Source organism: Microcaecilia unicolor, chromosome 10 (genome assembly GCF_901765095.1).
Source record: "Microcaecilia unicolor chromosome 10, aMicUni1.1, whole genome shotgun sequence".
Taxonomy (NCBI): Eukaryota; Metazoa; Chordata; class Amphibia; order Gymnophiona; family Siphonopidae; genus Microcaecilia; species Microcaecilia unicolor.
The window spans coordinates 1999712-2021871 of NC_044040.1; the positions used below are offsets into that span (position 1 = coordinate 1999712).

Consider the following 22160-nt stretch of genomic DNA (forward strand, 5'->3'; position numbering starts at 1 on the left):
GGTACTCTTCCATAACATGGCGCCTATGTTTTGGGAATGCCCATACCTCTCCCATGGCCATGCCCCCTTTTGGGTTGCCCATGGGAAAAGTCAGGTGCCATGTTATAGAAGAGCATACAGAGGAGATCTGCGAGCAACTCCACATAAGTGCTTGTCAACACCAATTAAGTGCCTAATTGGCCCATTTAATCAATTGAGTTGCATGTAGATCCTGGCACTCAACTTTGGGCTGCCTACATGGAATCCAGAGGATAGTTCTGAATCCCAGATCTTCTACAGGCCTTAGAAGCTAATTCTGAAACCTTGTGCTGAATCTGGTATTGAACAGGTAGTCAATATAACCACATCAACACAGGGGAGACACAATTGGATTTCTTTAAACCCATCACGTAATTAAGCCATAATTTGGATCAATTACATATGCAAATATCTCCCTGCTGTTGACTATAGAGGGGCTGATATCAAACACTCCTATGACATCAGGCTAAAAATTGTTGCACTGGCCAATAAACCAAGAAATTATCAATGGAGCATAACCTGGATCTGAAAATAAGGGATTATTAGTATTTGAGGCTATTCTTTAAATCTCAGCCTTTACAGAAAAGATGTTAAAGATCTTGAATACATAACAAAACCTCTTACCTCTTGTATGTGTGGATTGGGATTAAACCCACACTGACTGCAGACTGTAATTTGACACTGGGTGCAAGTGTTGTAATTGGCCTTTTCTAAAGAGTGCAACAGCAGTTCCGTAGTCTTGCAGAGAGGGCACATTTTCTTCTCTGGAACTGAATCTGAAGTCTGAGCTGCAGGTTCAAGTGAGCCTACTTGTTGATGTAAATGTTTTCCAGGCCCAGGTTGATCAAATGGTGCTTTTGAAGGTTGATGGACTGGTAAATTTGTAAATCCTGATAAATGCTCCGCAGTCCCTAGGTGTGGGGAAGGTTGTTTTGCAGGAGAGTGTTGAGGTAATGATTTTACAGTTGATTGTTTTATAGGTCCTGAATGATGCGTATGCCCTGGAGGCTGCCCAAGTTGTTTTGTAGGTCCTTGTTCCTGTTTTGAAGGTCCTTTTTGCACCTGTTGCTTTACAGGTCCTGATTGTTGTACCTTTGAAGGTTCGGGATGCTGGGGTGGTTGTTTTATAGGCCCTTGGGGCTGAGGTGAGGTCTTTGTAGGTCCTATAAGCTGTGATGCTTGTTTTGAAGTAACAAATGATTTAGAGGAGATTGGTTGTTGTGTAGTTTGTTTCACAGGCCCTGGTTGTTGACGTGATGGTGTAGCATACCCTGACTGTTGGGGCAATAATTTTGCAGACACTGGTGCCTGCAGTGATGGCTTTCTGGGATCTGTGTGGTGTACTATTGGTTTCTCAGCATCTGATGGATGTGGTAAAGGCTTTGCAGGAGCCTCGTGTGGAAGAATGGGATGCATGGGTTTTGACTGTTGAGGATGAGATTTTCCAGATCCTGGTTGTTGAACGGATTGTTTGATTTGCTCTCCAGTATGCCCTGTTGATTGAATAGCCTGCTTCATTACCCCAGTTTGTTGAGGAGCAGATTTTCCAGGATGTTGCTGTTGCAGTTGAGAGGTTGGTTTCATAGGCCTTATTTGCTGGGGAGAATGTGCCGTATGCCCTTCTGACTGGGTTGTCTGTTTGTGAAATGATTGTTGCTGAGATGGGAGATTAGTACTTTGTTTAAGTTCTTCCTGCTCCTTCTGAACTGTTTTTTGTCTTTTGCTGGCCTCTTCCTGTGCCGAATCTGAGTCTGACTTCAGATCAAAAGGATTAAATTTATTTACTACTGAGGAGACAGCACTTAGTGGATTGCCCTCTGTGAGAAAGCTGGGCATCATATTCTGTCTCTGGTCTTCTTTAAAGTCAGTCCGCAGGCTCATGGAAGAGGTGCTCCTCCCAGGTGCCTTTGCTTCCGTTCTAAATGCATCTACAGTTCTGCTTTTACTTAGAATGCCTGGGCCCGGATCAGGAGGTATGCCAGGCTGTCTTGGGTAGAGTTTTGCATCAACCTCAGGATCCCTAAAAGCAAAATAAAACAAACAAAAACATATGAAAAAGATTGCAATAGTAGACAACCCAGGAAGTCTGACATTTTTCTGTTTTTCCAAATAATCTCTAAGCCGATGCATATCCCCCAAGGTTATAAACGGGTTTATGGAAATTCTTTTCTTCCTCTCATATTCTTTCAAAGGATTCAACTAAACTATGTAAATTCACCCTGTTTTTGGCTGAGCCAAGGCTTCTCTGTGCCTCTCATGTGTAGAATAATGGGGCGCCTAGAGTGAGTCAGCTGGTGGTATTTTGTATTTATTTATTTGGTACACTTGTTATACCATCAACTGTAAGAACACCCTGGCAATTGACCAAGTGGAAGAAACAAATTCCAACAGATACAGGGCAAAAAGAAAACAGCCATAACCAAAAATAAGACTAAAACTTGACTGAGGGTATCAGAGAAGGTAGGAAAAACCTGAACAGCACAACACAGTCTATATCCAAGAAAGAAAAACTCAACAGACTTATACAAATAGCTGAAAAAGAAACATGAGGGAGGATACGGAGTGGAAGGAGCTGACACTGACCAGAACAAGATGCAGAACCAGAAACGCAAATCAGGTAATAAATCAGAGAATGCTTGTGAGAAAAGCAAGCCTTTAATGCCACCTGAACCTTACTCTCGGAGGGCTCTATATGCAGTGCTGGAGGAGGGGAATTCCTAAGAGTGGGTGCAGAGAGGGTGTTTATTTTCAGACCTAAAGGATTGGGTAGGTTTTTATGGGATAAATGGGAGGCTAGAGATGCAGGCATGATGTGTGAGCTTTAGTATTTTATATTTCATCCTGCTAAAGATTGGTAGCCAATGCTCTACTGCTAGTAGATGGGTAACCTGGTCAAATCTCACATTGTAGAATAACTTTGTAAATGTTTAAGAGAATACAAAGGGAGGTCTCAATAGTCCAACCAGTTTATCACCAATGCATGTATTAGAGTCTTCAGGGCTCTATCATCTAGATAAAATCTCAAAGATCTAACTTGTCTTACAGTAAAAAAAAAAAAAAGTCTTCTGAGTCACTCAAGAAATATGGGGTTCAAAAGTGATTGACCAGTCAGCTATGACACCTAAATGGAACTGGTGTAGAATTGAGAAGGAGGATGTAGTAGAATGTGTACAGATCCAGAAGGCCTTAGTCTGTGAAGGATTTTATGTTCTGCAATCCAAGAGATTCTAGCCAAGTTTATTTATTTATTTATTTATTTTATTAGGATTTATGTACCACCTTTTTGAAGGAATTCAATCAAGGCGGTATACAGTAAGAACAGATCAAACATAAGCAATAGGCAATTACAGCAGTAAAAATATTCAACTAACAATACAAAGTATGGCATGATATACTACCCGCAATGTCAACACAATACGCAATAGAACACTATAATTGGCAGTGAAGGGCAAGTCAAAGTTGCAACACATAGATGGGCATAGCATGAGGAATCCCATACTTCACGAGCATTCAGAATTGAATGTGGTCCGCATAAATGTAGGTGGAGAGGATCCAAGATGGCGTCTAGAGAAGCTTGTGTGTTCTGAGCTCCTGAGAAAACCTGAAGCAGCCAAACGCTAAGGAGATTTTCCCATATGATATGATGGGGAAACGAAAAGGGAAAGCCAGGGGACTTACCTCCTCAACTCTGGCAACGATCCCTCCTATGCGCCAAGCAACTTTAGAAAACTTCAGGGTGAGAGCACTTGGGGAACAGAGGATCGACTCAATGGGTTCATGTCGTCGGACGCGGACCATAGTATAGAGGGAGCATCACTGAGCCCGCCCTCTTGCACAGCTCCCCCGTGACCTGGAAGAGATTCGGCGCCGACGGAGTTACAGCGAGCGGAGGTGATTGATGAGCCAGCACTTGCTGTGGGAGGAGGACCTCGCGACGCCCCAACTCCAATCAGATTGACAGCGGAGGAGATATTGGGAGTGCTGTTCTCCTCTTCTTCTCCTCGGGGTTTACCTTCCAGTGGGAACGGAGGTTTGTCGAAACCAGCTGTGGTGACGATGGAGTCGTTGTGGGACGGTATACAAGGTTTGAACTCCACTTTCACATCTATTTCAAACTCCTTTATAGAAGAAGTTATAGGATTGAAACAGACTACTCAAAATCTGTCCGAAAATATTCAGGATCAAGCAAATCAAATAACAGTTTTGAAGGGAGAAGTTGCCCAACTGCAGAATGTCACAACAACGCTTATAAAAGAGAAGGATATTCAAGTTCGTAAACTTGAATTCCTGGAAAATCAAGGTCGTAGGATCAATCTAAGATTTATAATTTTCCTAAATCTCCATTAATACCTGCTTTGGACATGTCAAAACAATATTTTGGAGAAATATTAGGAATACCAATAGAGGGCTTTCCACCCATAGTAAGAACTGAATATATAACAGGTTCTTCAAGACCTCCTAATGTGCAACCCCAATCTGTTCCTGAACTAAATTTGTCTGAATTCTTTCAAAGGATTCAACTAAACTATGTAAATTCACCCTGTTTTTGGCTGAGCCAAGGCTTCTCTGTGCCTCTCATGTGTAGAATAATGGGGCGCCTAGAGTGAGTCAGCTGGTGGTATTTTGTATTTATTTATTTGGTACACTTGTTATACCATCAACTGTAAGAACACCCTGGCAATTGACCAAGTGGAAGAAACAAATTCCAACAGATACAGGGCAAAAAGAAAACAGCCATAACCAAAAATAAGACTAAAACTTGACTGAGGGTATCAGAGAAGGTAGGAAAAACCTGAACAGCACAACACAGTCTATATCCAAGAAAGAAAAACTCAACAGACTTATACAAATAGCTGAAAAAGAAACATGAGGGAGGATACGGAGTGGAAGGAGCTGACACTGACCAGAACAAGATGCAGAACCAGAAACGCAAATCAGGTAATAAATCAGAGAATGCTTGTGAGAAAAGCAAGCCTTTAATGCCACCTGAACCTTACTCTCGGAGGGCTCTATATGCAGTGCTGGAGGAGGGGAATTCCTAAGAGTGGGTGCAGAGAGGGTGTTTATTTTCAGACCTAAAGGATTGGGTAGGTTTTTATGGGATAAATGGGAGGCTAGAGATGCAGGCATGATGTGTGAGCTTTAGTATTTTATATTTCATCCTGCTAAAGATTGGTAGCCAATGCTCTACTGCTAGTAGATGGGTAACCTGGTCAAATCTCACATTGTAGAATAACTTTGTAAATGTTTAAGAGAATACAAAGGGAGGTCTCAATAGTCCAACCAGTTTATCACCAATGCATGTATTAGAGTCTTCAGGGCTCTATCATCTAGATAAAATCTCAAAGATCTAACTTGTCTTACAGTAAAAAAAAAAAAAAGTCTTCTGAGTCACTCAAGAAATATGGGGTTCAAAAGTGATTGACCAGTCAGCTATGACACCTAAATGGAACTGGTGTAGAATTGAGAAGGAGGATGTAGTAGAATGTGTACAGATCCAGAAGGCCTTAGTCTGTGAAGGATTTTATGTTCTGCAATCCAAGAGATTCTAGCCAAGTTTATTTATTTATTTATTTATTTTATTAGGATTTATGTACCACCTTTTTGAAGGAATTCAATCAAGGCGGTATACAGTAAGAACAGATCAAACATAAGCAATAGGCAATTACAGCAGTAAAAATATTCAACTAACAATACAAAGTATGGCATGATATACTACCCGCAATGTCAACACAATACGCAATAGAACACTATAATTGGCAGTGAAGGGCAAGTCAAAGTTGCAACACATAGATGGGCATAGCATGAGGAATCCCATACTTCACGAGCATTCAAGAATTGAATGTGGTCCGCATAAATGTAGGTGGAGAGGATCCAAGATGGCGTCTAGAGAAGCTTGTGTGTTCTGAGCTCCTGAGAAAACCTGAAGCAGCCAAACGCTAAGGAGATTTTCCCATATGATATGATGGGGAAACGAAAAGGGAAAGCCAGGGGACTTACCTCCTCAACTCTGGCAACGATCCCTCCTATGCGCCAAGCAACTTTAGAAAACTTCAGGGTGAGAGCACTTGGGGAACAGAGGATCGACTCAATGGGTTCATGTCGTCGGACGCGGACCATAGTATAGAGGGAGCATCACTGAGCCCGCCCTCTTGCACAGCTCCCCCGTGACCTGGAAGAGATTCGGCGCCGACGGAGTTACAGCGAGCGGAGGTGATTGATGAGCCAGCACTTGCTGTGGGAGGAGGACCTCGCGACGCCCCAACTCCAATCAGATTGACAGCGGAGGAGATATTGGGAGTGCTGTTCTCCTCTTCTTCTCCTCGGGGTTTACCTTCCAGTGGGAACGGAGGTTTGTCGAAACCAGCTGTGGTGACGATGGAGTCGTTGTGGGACGGTATACAAGGTTTGAACTCCACTTTCACATCTATTTCAAACTCCTTTATAGAAGAAGTTATAGGATTGAAACAGACTACTCAAAATCTGTCCGAAAATATTCAGGATCAAGCAAATCAAATAACAGTTTTGAAGGGAGAAGTTGCCCAACTGCAGAATGTCACAACAACGCTTATAAAAGAGAAGGATATTCAAGTTCGTAAACTTGAATTCCTGGAAAATCAAGGTCGTAGGATCAATCTAAGATTTATAATTTTCCTAAATCTCCATTAATACCTGCTTTGGACATGTCAAAACAATATTTTGGAGAAATATTAGGAATACCAATAGAGGGCTTTCCACCCATAGTAAGAACTGAATATATAACAGGTTCTTCAAGACCTCCTAATGTGCAACCCCAATCTGTTCCTGAACTAAATTTGTCTGAATTCTTGGAGAGTTCATTAGATGTGGTGACTGAAAGAACCACGCTTCTGGTGTCTTTCGCTTTGGAACCGGACAGAAATAGCATTTTTCGAGCCTATGTTCGTTACATTAATGCACTTTTTTTGGGAAGTAAAATTCAAGTTTTTCCAGATTTGGCCAGAGACACACAAAAAAGAAGAAGAGAATTCCTGGTGCTTAAACCAAAAGTTCTCAACTTAGGAGCTTTGTTTAAATTACAATTTCCTTGTAGATGTTTTGTGTCTCTAGAAATTAATAATTACATTTTTGACCCCCCCAAAATTGTTGCAATTTATTATTTCTAAAGAAAGTGTTAGGGACTCTTTGCATACGCCCACAACTTAATGCTATAGGTCGATTGCGAGCGTTCTCATGCTCCTCCTTGCTCTAATGATATTATTGTTATTTTTGCCTGTTAAATTCTTTTTGCCTTGTACTTGGATCCAAATGTGTTGTGGACAAATTTCAAAAAAGAATTAGAGTTAAGTTGTGTATTACCATTGTCGTAGATTTACGGATATTTCCTAAACATGTATATGTGAATGTAAATGTTAAAATCAATAAATATAAATATAAAAAATGTAGGTGGAGATACCCAGAGTCTGGATAACAGTAACAAGTAGGGCTATAAATATACTGAATGGAGTGGGGCTAAGAATGGATTCCTATGGTTACACCTCTAGTGAGTGATTGAGGGGAAGAGAGCTGATTAGAGTTCACTTGAAATGTGAGATCAAAAAACTAAGATCGGAATTAATTTAGAGCAACTCCTTGTGCACTAACTACCAATTACAGTGCTGACAAGTCAGGAACATTTGGGGATCACGCCTGCTCTATTATGAACCAGGCAACTTGGGGAAAAAGAGAGGAGGGTTGGCCAACAAAAGGAAGCTTAATTCTCAGCTTTCTTCTGGCTTTACTGTGTCTTTTCCAGCTACCTTTACTCCATGGCTGTTGTGCAGTCCTCCAGGGATATCTTTTACTTCAAGGCCTTTTCCATCCATGCAGATAGAGCACCTCTTAAAGAACAGCTTTCCTATATACTAAGCATGCCCCCGTGGCCATGTGTCACAGGATCTACACTCATATATAGGGAAGGAATGGTGCATCTTAATGACATCAGTTGCCTTCATTCTCTGGATCTACCAAGCTCCCTCAAAACGTCCTTCTGCTGATGTCCAAAGGGTCTCCTTTCTCCAAAAATGGGCAGAGCTGAGGCTCTTATATAGGGTGTCATACAGACACCTTTGTTCTCTGGATCCACAGGTATCCCTCACAACTTCCTCCTCCTCCTCCTACTACTTATAATTTCTATAGCGCTACTAGACATACGCAACACTATACACTGAACACATAAGAGACAGTCCCTGCTCGACAGAGCTTACAATCTAATCAAGACAGACAATCAGGACAAATAAGAGATAAGGAAATTACTTAAGTGGGAATGATAAAACAGACATGGGTATTGAACAAGTGAATAGGAGTTAGGAGTTAAAAGCAGCTTCAAAAAGGTGGGCTTTTAGCTTAGATTTGAAGATGGCCAGATGTACTGATTGAGGACGTCTATTCCAGGCATATGGTGTAGCAAGATAAAAGGAACAGAGTCTGGAGTTGGCAGTGGAGGAGAAGGGTACAGATAAGAAAGATTTTCCTACTCCTGATATCTGAAGGTAATAGTCTCCATTATCCAAAAATAGGGCAAGAATGATGCTCTTATATAGGGAAGGAGTGGTACATCCTGATGATGTCATAAGCCTTTGTTCTCCAGATCCACTGGGCTCCCTCACAACCTCGTACTGCTGATGTCTGCAGATAACTGTTTCCTTTCTTCCACTATAGAAGGCCTTATGAACCACAAAAATCACTTTAAATTTACACTTCTGTTTCACGCGAAGCTAATGCAAAGCCTGAATTATAGGTAAGACTTGCTCAAAGGATTGGCATCCAGTCAACAAGTGTACTGCAATATTTTGGACTAATTTCACTATCTTCTCCCAGTCCCAAATTTATGGAATTACAGTCCAGTCTGATACGCACAACTGACTGGATGGTCTGTTTCAAATTTCCATGTCAAAGTAAACTCTTAATTGTCGAATCAAACGCAACTGATCATAACAAGTTTGAAATGTTCTATCAATGTGGAGGGACATTAGCAATTTAAAATCAAAAGTGATCCCATACCAGGCCTGGATTTAATCAAAGGCAACATAGACAACTGCCTAGGACACCAAACATTGAAGGAATCAAGTACTCAAACCACAAAAGGAGCCTCTTCCTACTTACTTTAGGCCAACCCACTGGTACCATGTTGAAGAGACACTACTATGACACTCTGGTCCAACACCCCCAAAGCAACCTGACTGTTACTGACTTGGTAGGGTTGAGTTGTAGCTTGTTGGTACTAACCTGGTTACCCTATGGATTATGATGTTTCTATGTCATGCTTCCTTTGGGATCCTTTTACTAAGCAGTATTAAGCATTAACATGCGCTTACCATGTGGGAAAACGCACTACCGCAGGGTGCGCTCAGGTGTCCTGCAGCAGTTTTGGCATCTGTGAATACTCCCCATGCACTAAAAAATACTTTGTATTCTTTAGCACTGGGAGCATGTTGGGGGGTGGAGAGTAGGTGTGTCCATCAGCAATCAACCGGTGCAGCCACATTGCCATGTGCCAGCCGATTAGCTCATGGTTAGTGCAAGAGCCCTTTCTGCCCCCTAAATAGGTGTCGGTAAGGGCTCTCAGTGTGTGGCCATTAATTGAAAAAATGAAAACTCAGCCATTTTACAGCTGCGCTAATGATGGTTTCAACATTTGAGGAAACCCACGTGCTAATGATAGCTCAGAACACCTTTTAGCACAGGTTAGTATAAGGACTCCTTTTTTTTTTCTTATCTTGCTAGATGATACCTTTCTACCACCAACTTGCTGATATTCACCTGTTGGGTTTATGAGAATTTGAAATATTGCTCAACCATGGTCTGTGGTATTGCTGGCTTTTGCTACCTAACATAGTAAATGAAAAATGATGGCAGAAAAAGACCTGCATGGTCCATCCACTCTGCCCTACAAGATAAACTCATATGTGCTACTTTTTGTGTATACCTTACCTTGATTTGCACCTGTCCTTTTCAGGGCACAGACCGTGTAAGTCTGCCCAGCACTATCCCCGCCTCCCGCCACCGGCTCTGCCACCCAATCTCGGCTAAGCTCCTTAGGATCCATTCCTTCTGAACAGGATTCCTTTATGTTTATCCCACGCGTGTTTGATTTCTGTTACTGTTTTCATTTCCATCACCTCCCGCGGGAGGGCATTTCAAGCATCCACTACTCTCTCTGTGAAAAAATACTTCCTGACATTTTTCTTGAGTCTGCCCCCCTTCAATCTCATTTCATGCCCTCTCGTTCTACCGCCTTCGCACCTCTGGAAAAGGTTCATTTGTGGATTAATACTTTTCAAATATTTGAACGTCTGTATCATATCAACCCTGTTTCTCCTTTCCTCCAGGGTATACATGTTCAGGTCATCAAGTTTCTGCTCATACGTCTTGTAACGCAAATCCCTTACCATTCTCGTAGCTTTTCTTTGCACCGCTTCAATTTTTCAATTCTTTATCTGTCTCTTTTATATCTCTACATTTTCCCCTTGCTTCAGCTCTCAAGGTAATTAAATGTAATACAATATAAATTTTTTATATTCTGCTACTTTCCAAAAATATGGTTCAGTGTGGATTACAGAAAAGATGCTAGATATTTCTAGGAAATATGGTACAAAAAAACCCCAAAACATATTGATCATGTTATCTCAGGGATTTCTGGAAAAGAAAAGTTTTCCGTTCTTTCCTAAATCTCAAATACTGATTTCACAGCATAAGGAAGTGAATTCCAATATAAAGCTACTTGATATGAAAAGAGGATATCATTTTTTTTTACTTGATACCTCTCATCGAAGGGAAATATTACATCAGTAAAGTCATATGAACCTTAAACCCTTCCTAAATAGGGACATACAGATGTTTGGCTCAAAAAAACTGAGAGCTAAAGCATAAAGAATCCTATAGCTGAAAGAATATGTTTTAAACATCAGCCTCCCTTGACTCTCAACCCACATTAGGCTACCCCACTGCTCTGCATGGACCAGTCATCTGTGTTCCTTGTTTTGCCCCGTTCATAATTTGAGCATTTCAGTTTGTAAAATGGAGTTCATGCTAGACATGTCCAAGTACATGGCCATCCATCTCAAGTATTTTCAAACAGGCTGCATCCTGTAAGATGGATGTCCATTTGCGATGTTCTGATCGGGAGTCCCTATTCTGAGTTAGACATCCTTTCAAAAATGCTGTTCTATGTGTCTTTATTACATCAGCTAAAAACAGGCTCTTTCCTGACCTAAAATTACCCTCAATTTAGACATGTAAAAAGTCTAAAGCAATTTGCCAGGGATTTGCAGTTTGTAAATAGCTTGGGTTTCTACTTAGTATTTTGTTTAATTGTGATCTCGATGTGGCAATATGGAAACTAGAATATTACTACTTGAAGTTTCAGCAGCCATTTTGAATGGCTAGAGACACAAGATGGGCGTGAGTGAGCATTGCTCACGCCAAAGTAGACACCAAGGATTCCCGGTAAGCCCAGGATGAGAGGCAGGGGGTAGAGGGGCTTCTTAGGCAGTTGTTTGAGGACTTGGGCCCCGGTGGATTTACCTGAGAAGAAACTATCACATGTAAAGCTCCCCACCTGAGGGGGGGGGGTGCTAAGTGGGATTCTATGACATGAGAGAGGATGCTTGTGGAGTTCTGTTCTGTGAAGTGGGGGCTTCTGGGGGGGGTGTTGTGCTGTGTAGGGGAAATAATTTTGGGGGGTTCTGTGTGTCACTGGGGGGCTGCTTGGGGATCTCTAAGAGCAGAAGAGAAGGCATTAGGGAGGGGACTTGATCATGAATGAGTGTTTGCATTGTGGAGGCCCCTACCAAAGGCAGTTAGAGACAGGTGTAAATACGGACATCTAGGTTTGTCAAAGGTGACAGAAAGAGTTGTACTAATTCAGTTTCAAGAATATGTAGAAGAACAAGGAATGTTGCATCCACACCAGCCTGGTTTAAAAAGATTCACAGTACTGAGACTGTATTGGATATTGTAGATGATGGAAATATTTGGACATTAGTGTAGATATATTCAATTTTGCTGAATAAGCTGTCTATGACAGGTCTTGGTGATTCTGTCTTGGTTTTGATCAATTTGGGAGGAGGATATCAGTGTTAATTGCTTATGTATTAATGTTTTGTAACTCGCTCTGGGAGATCTTCAGGGGCACAGGAACTATCCAAATAGTTAAATAATGGTATAGCCAATAATGCAGCTTAGTAAATAGAGGCCCTTATGAATTAAGGTTCCTAAATATAGGCAATCAGTGGTGGGGGGGGGGGGGGAGGATCATTTCTAACAAGCAAATTTAGACACATTCTAAGACAGCGACTAGATCCCTTGAGCTAGGGGCTGTTCGTGTGTAATGAAGCCAGGGATTAAAATCTTAGTCATGACCTAGTTAGTTAAATTAAAATTCAGAGACAGAACACTCTTTTGTAGCAAGGATAAACCTGAAGAAATTATCCAACAGTACAAGACAGGCAGCTAATTCAAAATGGGTCTGATTATGGACTAATAGCCACGCTAGATTTTATTGCAGTTCAGATTCAGGGGTTTAGTTATCAAAACAAATAGAGAGGGCAATACAGCATACAAAAAAAGTCTACAAACAAAAAAGCAACACTAGGCCTTCAAGATTAGGACAACAGGAGTACTTTATTGACAGGTGACTCGACACGGGCCGTGTTTCGGCGTCAAATGACGCCTGCCTCAGATTAAAGCTTTAACCGGCTATTTACGCATAAGAGACGGCTTTTACAGGAGCGATTTTTCGCATTGTGGCGAACATTTCCGAATGATAGCACTTTGATGTGTTGAGGCATTTGACCTGCACGATTTATACACTACAGAATCAAATTTTGACCCCTAAGGCAGGCGTCATTTGACGCCGAAACACGGCCCATGTCGGGTCACCTGTCAATAAAGTACTCCTGTTGTCCTAATCTTGAAGGCCTAGTGATGCTTTTTTGGGGGTGTAGTTATCAACATGGGCTACCATTAAGACATGTTATTTTACCTCTGACTTGTGCTGTTTTAGCACAGGTCCCATTTCATGCAGTGAAACCTAGGTACTAATAACTGGAGTCACTAGCCCACATTGATAACTTCTCCCTTAATGTTGGTGGTAAGACATTAAATCTTGTATGTTTATCTACTGAGAATGGAAGAAAACTAAGGTGGAAGTCAAGAAAACCAACTTGCATAGGAAGAGTATCCACAGTGGATGTCAAGACATATCCTTAGTGCTGTAGACCAGAATAACTGGGCAGCCCTATATTATTTCATTATGCTACAGGCACATAAATTCATGAGCATCCATTTGATTTGGTAGCATGTCTTAAAATATACTGCATGCTAAATGTATTTAATGCTCAATAGCTTATGCATTTATACACATATATCAGTTACAACATCCGTAAAATCCGCCCCTTTCTTTCCGAGCACTCTACCAAAACCCTCATCCACACCCTTGTCACCTCTCGTTTAGACTACTGCAATCTGCTTCTTGCTGGCCTCCCACTTAGTCACCTCCCCCCCCTCCAGTCGGTTCAAAACTCTGCTGCCCGTCTCGTCTTCCGCCAGGGTCGCTTTACTCATACTACCCCTCTCCGCAAGACCCTTCACTGGCTCCCTATCCATTTTCGCATCCTGTTCAAACTTCTTCTACTAACCTATAAATGTACTCATTCTGCTGCTCCCCAGTATCTCTCCACACTCGTCCTTCCCTACACCCCTTCCCGTGCACTCCGCTCCATGGATAAATCCTTTTTATCTGTTCTCTTCTCCACTACTGCCAACTCCAGACTTCGCACCTTCTGTCTCGCTGCACCCTAGGCCTGGAATAAACTTCCTGAGCCCCTACGACTTGCCCCATCCTTGGCCACCTTTAAATCTAGACTGAAAGCTCACCTCTTTAACATTGCTTTTGACTCGTAACCACTTGTAACCACTCGCCTCCACCTACCCTCCTCTCTTCCTTCCCGTTCACATTAATTGATTTGATTTGCTTACTTTATTTATTTTTTTGTCTATTAGATTGTAAGCTCTTTGAGCAGGGACTGTCTTTCTTCTATGTTTGTGCAGCGCTGCGTACGCCTTGTAGCGCTATAGAAATGCTAAATAGTAGTAGTAGTAACATCAATTAAACATTCTAATGCACGGTTAAAAAAAAACGTATTGAAATGAATGTGGGAAGCACACAGAAAAAAAATATCCCCAAACTGGGTATCAAGTCTGAAAATTACCCCATTTTTTAATACCCATCCCTATACAACATAGAACCAATACAGATGATAAAGAATCGGTAGAAATAAACATGTAACCTTCTGATTTATAGTTTCAACAAGAGCAACTAGAAGAGGCACTGGAATCTGGTGAAGTAGAATCCGGTTCTCGAAAGTTGATGCCTCAGTAAACTAGTTAGGCAATAAACTGCCACTAACCTCTGTCATTCATTCTGGCATAACCATACTTACATACAAACAAACACAGTTGCACCTCCCTTCCTGCTAGGCTTTGTCCACTAAGGGGGTCATTTTCAAAGCACTTAGACTTACAAAGTTCTATAGGTTACTATGAGGGGCATTTTCGATATGACGTCTAAGTCGGACTTTGGACGTTTTGTGCTAAAAGTCTCAAATACGAATAACAAATGTAATCACTTTCAGAAAAAGAAAAAACATCTACTCTTTTTCCAAAGATACCATTTTGAACAAGGTTTTGTGCTTTGTGCGTTTATCTTTTTAGGTCATTAAAAATAAAACTGCACAAGTTAAAAACACAAAATCAAGCCATTGGAGTGTAGGAGGGGGGGGGGGGGTCAGCATTTTAGCAGACTGGTCCCCCAGACATCCCAGGAGAGCAATGGGGCACTTTAGGAGGCAACTGCTCTTGACTTGATATAAATGCTCCCAGGTACACATCTCACCATTGCTCATGTATTTTGTCTGCTGAGCCCTCCAAAACCCACCCCAAACCCACTACCCCCAACTGTAGACCACTACAATAGCCCTAATGGGTGAAGGGGGCACCTACATTTGGGTACAGTGGGTTTTTAGTGAGATTTGGAGGGCTTAGTTTCCACCATAAGGGTAACAAGTAGGAGGAGATATGGACCTGGGTTCACCAGTCTACAGTGCACTGCACCCGCTCTAATGGATCTGGGTATAACATCTGAGGCTGTCATAGAGGCTGGTGAGTACTATTTTTATTCACATTTTTGGGGAGTGGGTGGGGGTCATCCCTGAATCCCGCCGGTGGTCATATGGTCATTTAGGGCACCTTTTTGTGTCTTATTCATTAGAAAAGCAGGTCAATACCAAAACATTGAAGTTTTCACCCTAGACATTTTGGTTTTGTTCCATTATGGCTGTAAAACATGCCATAAGCCCGCCTTTGAAACACCCCAACAGAAAAAATTGCATAGATAAACGTCTGCAAAATAGGTTTTGAAAATACCGATTTGGTCGTTCTGAGAAGAAATTCATCCAAATGGTGCTTTATGACAGTTTTTGGACATTTTTCTCTTTCAAAAATGAGCCCATATGTAACTTTGTAAGTCTAGGTGCTTTGAAAATATGCCTTCATATCCTTAAATTTACAGTCTGGTTCCATGGAATGGCTCAGTCATTTCAGCTCTCTTTCATACTAATATAAGTACATAAGTACATAAGTACTGCCACACTGGGACAGACCAAAGGTCTATCAAGCCCAGCATCCTGTTTCTAACAGTGGCCAATCCTGGTCACAAGTACCTGGCAAGATCCCAAAAAAGTTCAATACATTTTAAGCTGCTTATCCCAGAAATAGCAGTAGATTTTCCCCCAAGTCAATTTATTAATGGTCTATGGACTTTTCCTTTAAGAAGCCATCCAGACCTTTTTTAAATCCTGCTAAGCTAAATGCCTTTACCACATTCTCTGGCAACAAATTCCAGAGTTTAATTACACATTGAGTGAAGGAAAATTTTCTCCGATTCTTATTAAATTTACTGCTTTGTAGCTTCATTGCATGCCGCCGAGTAAACAAACGAATCACGTCTACCCATTCCACTCCACTCATTATTTTATAGACCCCTATCATATCTCCCCTCAGCCGTCTTTTCTTCATGCTGAAGAGCCCTAGATGCTTCAGCTTTTCCTCAAAGGGAAGTCGTCCCATCATTCGCTTTATCATTTTTGTCGCCCTTCTCTGTACCTTCTTGAATTGTAAACATGTACATCTGACCTCTTTCAGCAAGCAAATGCAAATTAAGACATAGAGGGGGCAATTCTTTAAGTAAGTGCCTTGTTCTAGGTGCCCTGATGCTACATATTGAGAGCCTGGTCTATAATATCACCTGAGTGCTCAGATTGAATTTATAGAGTAGAAGGCCTAACCTAGCATTGGTGTGCCTTACATTTAAGTGCCTGCAGTAATGCCAGCCATAGACCTACTGTGACTGCAGGTGTCCAATGTGGCAAGGTCACATGTGTATTTTGTAATTTGAGCACATCAGCCACATCCATGTTCCACCCATGTCCTTGCATAGGTGGCATAGTGCCTAAATTATAGAGGGGCAGTCACATGGGTGGAGCATGGATGCGGTTGATGTGCTCAACTTACAAAATACTCATGTGACCTTGCCACATTGGACACCTGCAGTCACAGTAGGTCTATGGCTGGCGTTACTCAGGATGGCTCTTAGGTGTCTGGCTGCCACTTATACACAAAAGTGACAATATTCTTTTCACTTATGCACTCGACTTACACGTAAATGTGGGCACCAGAAAACAGAGCAGGTACTTAAAATCAAGTAGCAGGAAAAATGTCTCCATATTTTTGGCAAAACAGTCTTGATGATGGGCCTTTACGAAGATCCATATTATTTTATGCACAACTATCTCGTTTCTGATATGCCTAAATAATATTCTGAAAAAATATATTTCAAAAGGAATGCAAATGGATAGATTAACAGCTGGCACCATGAAGATGCTGGGAAGGTTGATCTGTTAATTGGAAATTACAAACTTAGGGCTCCTTTTACGAAGCGGCGCTACTGATTAGCGTGTGCTGAATGCAAAGAAGCCCATGGGAATTGAATGGGCTTCTTCACATTCAGCGCCTGCTAATCGGTACTGCCACATCATAAAAGAAGCCCTTAATGAGGCAAATGGAAAAAATGCATACCCACTTAGATGAACAATTTGAATAGGAAAATCTTGATTCATTGGCTTATAATCATAAACACGGAGTTCTGCTATGGTAGTAGATCCATTACTTAACTTTAAAAAGATAATGTGTTTTTGGTTTTTATAATGTTTACTTAGAATCTTTGGATCAAAGATAAATGCAACACCCAGTTATTCACACAATGTCATCATTAATTTATAGTGGAATGGGTAGACGTGAATTGCTGGTTTACTCTTTCGAAAAATACTAGAACTAGGGAGCACGCAATGAAGCTACAAAGTAGTACATTTAAAATGAATTGGAGAAAATATTTCCTCACTCAACATGTAATTAAGCTCTGGAATTTGTTGCCAGAGAATGTGGTAAAAGCAGTTAGCTTAGTAGGGTTTAAAAAAGGTTTGGTTAATTTCCTAAAAGTCCATAAGCTGTTATTAAAATGGACTTGGGGAAAATCCACTGCTTATTTCTAGGATAAGCAGCATAAAATCTGTTTTGCTGTTTTGGGATCTTGCCAGGTACTTGTGTCCTGGATTGGCCGCTGCTGGAAACAAGATACTGGGCTTGATGGACCTTCGGTCTGTCCCAGTATGGCAACACTTATGTACTTATGTATTTACTGATATACATATGAATCCACTTGTGCAGTATTCAAGTCAATTCTTTGTAGGATAAAACAAGAAATTATATGATCTTGTAAGCTTGTCGTTGTTTCAAAAATATCAACACAAACATCTATGTTGGGTAGTGTTTACATTTCTTGAGTCAGTGTAATTAGGGCATCAGTATAGTGCCCCAGGATCAAATGATTTACAACTTATGAAAGGTGGTGTTCAAGGTAGTTGCTTGACGCAAACATTTACTCAGAATCTAAGAACACAGCTTGTACCACTTAAGGATTTGATTTGTGTTGTCTATTTCGGAACCACAGGCAACAGATAATATGCCAAAGTATGTTGAGGACTGAAAAGCCCACCAAATTATTTTCACTTGTAATATGCTACTCTTTGTAATGGCAATTTCATAACAAAAATGAAAAACAACAATGCTTCAAAAAAATGTATTTCATCAAACTGTATATAAAAACTGAAAAGCAAAAATGTTAAACTTCTAATGAAACTGCCTATGTTTTCAGAGAAAGGGCATGATTCCTCTTGATAAAAACAGTTGATGTGCTATGTAAAGGCACAACATGAAATTTACTTGTTTCAGAGAATGGAATTCCCCAAATTGTGTTGCTTAATTTATAATGATTTTTCTAGCCAAGCTTGCACCATGTGTGATGCTTCAACTGATTTCAGGATCTGAGATGCAAATATTTTTCCAATGCTCATGATAAAGCAATGCATTCCAATATATACATGTCAATTTTGATAAAAAAAAAAAAGATCATAAAATGGATTTATTATCCATAATGTGTTGTTTTGAGAATAAAGAAACACCAGAGACAATCTATGGCATGGCAAATCTTTCATAATCTATTCTGAAACAGGGATACTTTAGCAAAATTCATTCATCACCTCAGAAAAAAAAGAAGAAAAAACACATCTGAATTCCCAGTACACTTTTCAAACTCTAATGGAAATAACATGCAGGGAAATCAGATGAGAACTGCAACATAGAAAAGTGTGCTGTATAGAATTGTACTTACAAATCACTTCTTTTTACATTCAAACTGATATAATACTGGCCTGCCTGGTTGAAGTGAAAATACACAAGGCTACCTAACACCTTCATTGGAAGTATGTTAGTTTTCAAAAATGGGCGAAAGGCATTAGATCCTAAGTCTTAAAAAATTAATATTTCTCTTTCTTATTCTTTTGAAATTGTATTATTATTTTCACTTTCAAAAACATCACCATACCTCCAAATCTATCTATTAAGATCTTAAATTCCTACAAAGCCTCTTAATGTTTATTGATCAATATTCTAACAGGGATCTGTTAGACAGCCTACTTTAAGATTTAATAATTGTGCAGATTGAAAAAATCTATCGAAATATATTTTCTATCTTGAGTGCCTGCAGAAAACATCAGGGGGAGGAGCATAACAGAAAGCATAGGGATATAGAAAGCAAAATCAGAGAAATGTACCCAATGTATCATTTAAATCGTGAGCGGGGAATAAATAAACGCCTTGCCTCTCTCTATGCAGGTCCACTATGTTAAGATGAGGCTCCAGATGAAAGCCATGACTTCCCTAAAAAAAAAAAAAAAAAATTCTACACCGAAAGAAAGAATTCATTTACCTGGAATTATTTTACCTGTCAGCACTCATGGTGCGTTTGAAACAAAGAAACTAAAAGGATCATCATACTAGAAAGGAACATCTCATCTCTCTGACTTCTATAAGGCTCTGGCATTGCAAAAACTAGACTGTTAAAAAAAAGGCCACTGCACCCCTACCAATGCCCAATGGTCCTACATGTTTCTCAGTTGCTTTCAGCCATACGCCTAAAAGATGATTAGATGCCTTGCAGCTGGTTGCAATACTCGAGATAGGTACAGGGGATGGGATTTGATATACCGCCACTAAATTTCACCACCCCACCTGCCTCTGGCTGCCTGACCAGCCACATCGGCCTTTGCAAAACATCGTCCGGCTGCCGGTCAGGAACCAGCCAGCACAACCGCGGCGGCCAAGAAGTGCCGATGGGCTTCTACAAGGCTGCACGGCCAACCCCGCAGCTTCAGCACCGGGGACAGCGCCCAGCGCGCCAGGGCCCCGCAGCTTCAGCACCACGGACAGCGCCCAGCGGGCTGAGCCTCCCTCCCACCGCGGACAGTCTGTGCTGTCTCCAGCGCCCCCGGACCAACAGTGACGGCGCACTCCGTGCCTGTGCAGCCCCTGAGCCCGGGACATGACTGCGCTGATCTGCTGCCTCTCCTCCTCGCTGAGCCGGCTCAGATCGGGGCCCGCCGCCGCTTCTCCCTCGGCGCTCGCTTCGTTCCCCATGGCCGCCGCTTGATGCGAGGAAGCTGCCGCAGCTCCTGCCGCTGCCGCTCCTGCTTCTGCCGCTGCTCCGCCCGCCCGTCTGGTGCCACCGCGCATGCGTCCCGCTGCCAGGTGATCGGCGCACGTCTGAACCGTTCTTTAAAGGGGAAGCGGCGGAGATGCAGCTTTACGTGCGCCCGGTAATCCGCTCTGCTCCTTACACACCCTGCTCTCATGCACATGCACCCTGCTCTCTGCCCCATGCACATGCACCCTGCCGACATGCAAATACACTTTGCACCCCTGGGTCACTCCTTGCTCTGTTATCATAGCCCTGTCCTTCACACCCTGAATTAAACTGTAGGCTACACCCAGCTTTGTCTTGGGAACAAAACTTGTACCCTTTATTCAGCTCTGCACTCAGCCCTTCCATACAGCGGTAGCCAGCCCTTACTGCAGTACAGACTCACACTCAGATTCCTACCTGCTACCCTGTGCAATCTACGACTATCTGGTTACATGAAAGGATTTGCAGCAGATTGGTTTAATTTTATTTTGTTCGAATAAATAGCGTTCTAGATCAGCTTCCCAGATCTCACAGTAGAGTAGTCTACTTTCCATGATTGCTTTACCTGTGGTTGTCAAATATGGGATTTGTTCCAATCAGATTAGTTTAGTTTATCCATTCCACTCTCATGATGTCACTAGGTTAAGATTTTCGTTACATTTGTAAATCTGCTGTTATCCAGCATTACAGACAGTGTCGAATGCCAGGGTTACACAGAAACAGAACTAAAAAAAAGTTCCAAGCAGATTTTGATATGTTGACTGAATATTTTACACCTTATAAATTCCAGAATTAAGCTCTCTTTGGCAGAATGAAAACATTAAGGTAAGAACATAAGAACTGCCATACTAGGACAGACCGAAGGTCCATCAAAGCCAGTATCCTGTTTCCAATATTGCCAATCCAGGTCACAAGTCATTTTACTATGTTACTATGTTACAAGTACCTGGTAAGATCCCAAAACAGTACAGTACATCTTATTGAGATAGACATGGGAAGCAACTGCTTGACCTGGGATTTGTAGTATGGAGTAAAGGATGTAAAAAGAATTGAAGTGGTGCAAGAAAAGCTACAAGAATGGTATGGGATTTGCGTTACAAGACGTATGAGGGGAGACTTGCTGACCTGAACATGTATACCTTGGAGGAAAGGAGAAACAGGGGTGATATGATACAGATGTTCAAATATTTAAATGTTATTAATCCACAAACGAACCTTTTCCATAGATGGGAAGGCAGTAGAACTAGAAGACATGAAATGAGATTGAAGGGGGGCAGACTCAAGAAAAATGTCAGGAAGTATTTTTTCACGGAGAGAGTGGTGGATGCTTGGAATGCCCTCCCGCGGGAGGTGGTGGAGATGAAAACGGTAACGGAATTCAAAAATGCCTGGGATAAACATAAAGGAATTCTGTTCAGAAGAAATGGATCCTCAGAAGCTTAGCGGAGATTGGGTGGCAGAGCTGGCGGTGGGAGCCAGGGCTAGTGGTTCTACTCCAAAGCAAGTCTGGAATGCTGGAACATCAGAATAGGACTGGAATGAACTTTGGAACATGTTTGGGAAACAGGAAGAAGACAGTCCACAGCAGCCATAGTGCCTGGTCACCAGGAGGCGAGGTGGAGTGTAGGCATGGGATACAGTCACAACCGTGACAAGATGTCTAGCAAAACCAGTGTTGGGTGGACTTCTACGGTCTATGCCCTGATCATGACTGAATAGATATGGATGGGCTGGAGTGTAAATTTTAAGGGGCTTCGTCGTTAGGTTCAGAACTTAGTACAAGAACAGTGCTGGGCAGACTTCTACGGTCTGTGCCCTGAGAAAGGCAAGGACAAATCAAACTCGGGTGCACATATAAAGTATCACATACCATGTAAGTGAGTTTATCTGTTGGGCAGACTGAATGGACCGTACAGGTCTTTATCTGCCATCATTTACTATGTTACTTGTCATTCTTGAAGTCCATGAAGAGAAAAGTGGAGAGACA

The 22160-nt window shown here is 41.7% G+C and overlaps 1 protein-coding gene across 1 annotated transcript in view; it reads right to left on the bottom strand.

Moving 5' to 3' along the window:
• The window catches only part of PCLO (piccolo presynaptic cytomatrix protein), a 371777-nt gene extending 351650 nt beyond the window's left edge, over positions 1-20127 (bottom strand). Inside the window, exons 1-2 of the mRNA XM_030216678.1 lie at positions 19949-20127; positions 643-2038 (exon numbers count right to left, since the gene is read on the bottom strand). Coding sequence (XP_030072538.1) covers positions 643-2038; positions 19949-20127 — 1575 coding nt within the window. The remainder of the gene's footprint in view (positions 1-642; positions 2039-19948) is intronic.
• Between the last annotated feature and the right edge of the window lie 2033 nt (positions 20128-22160).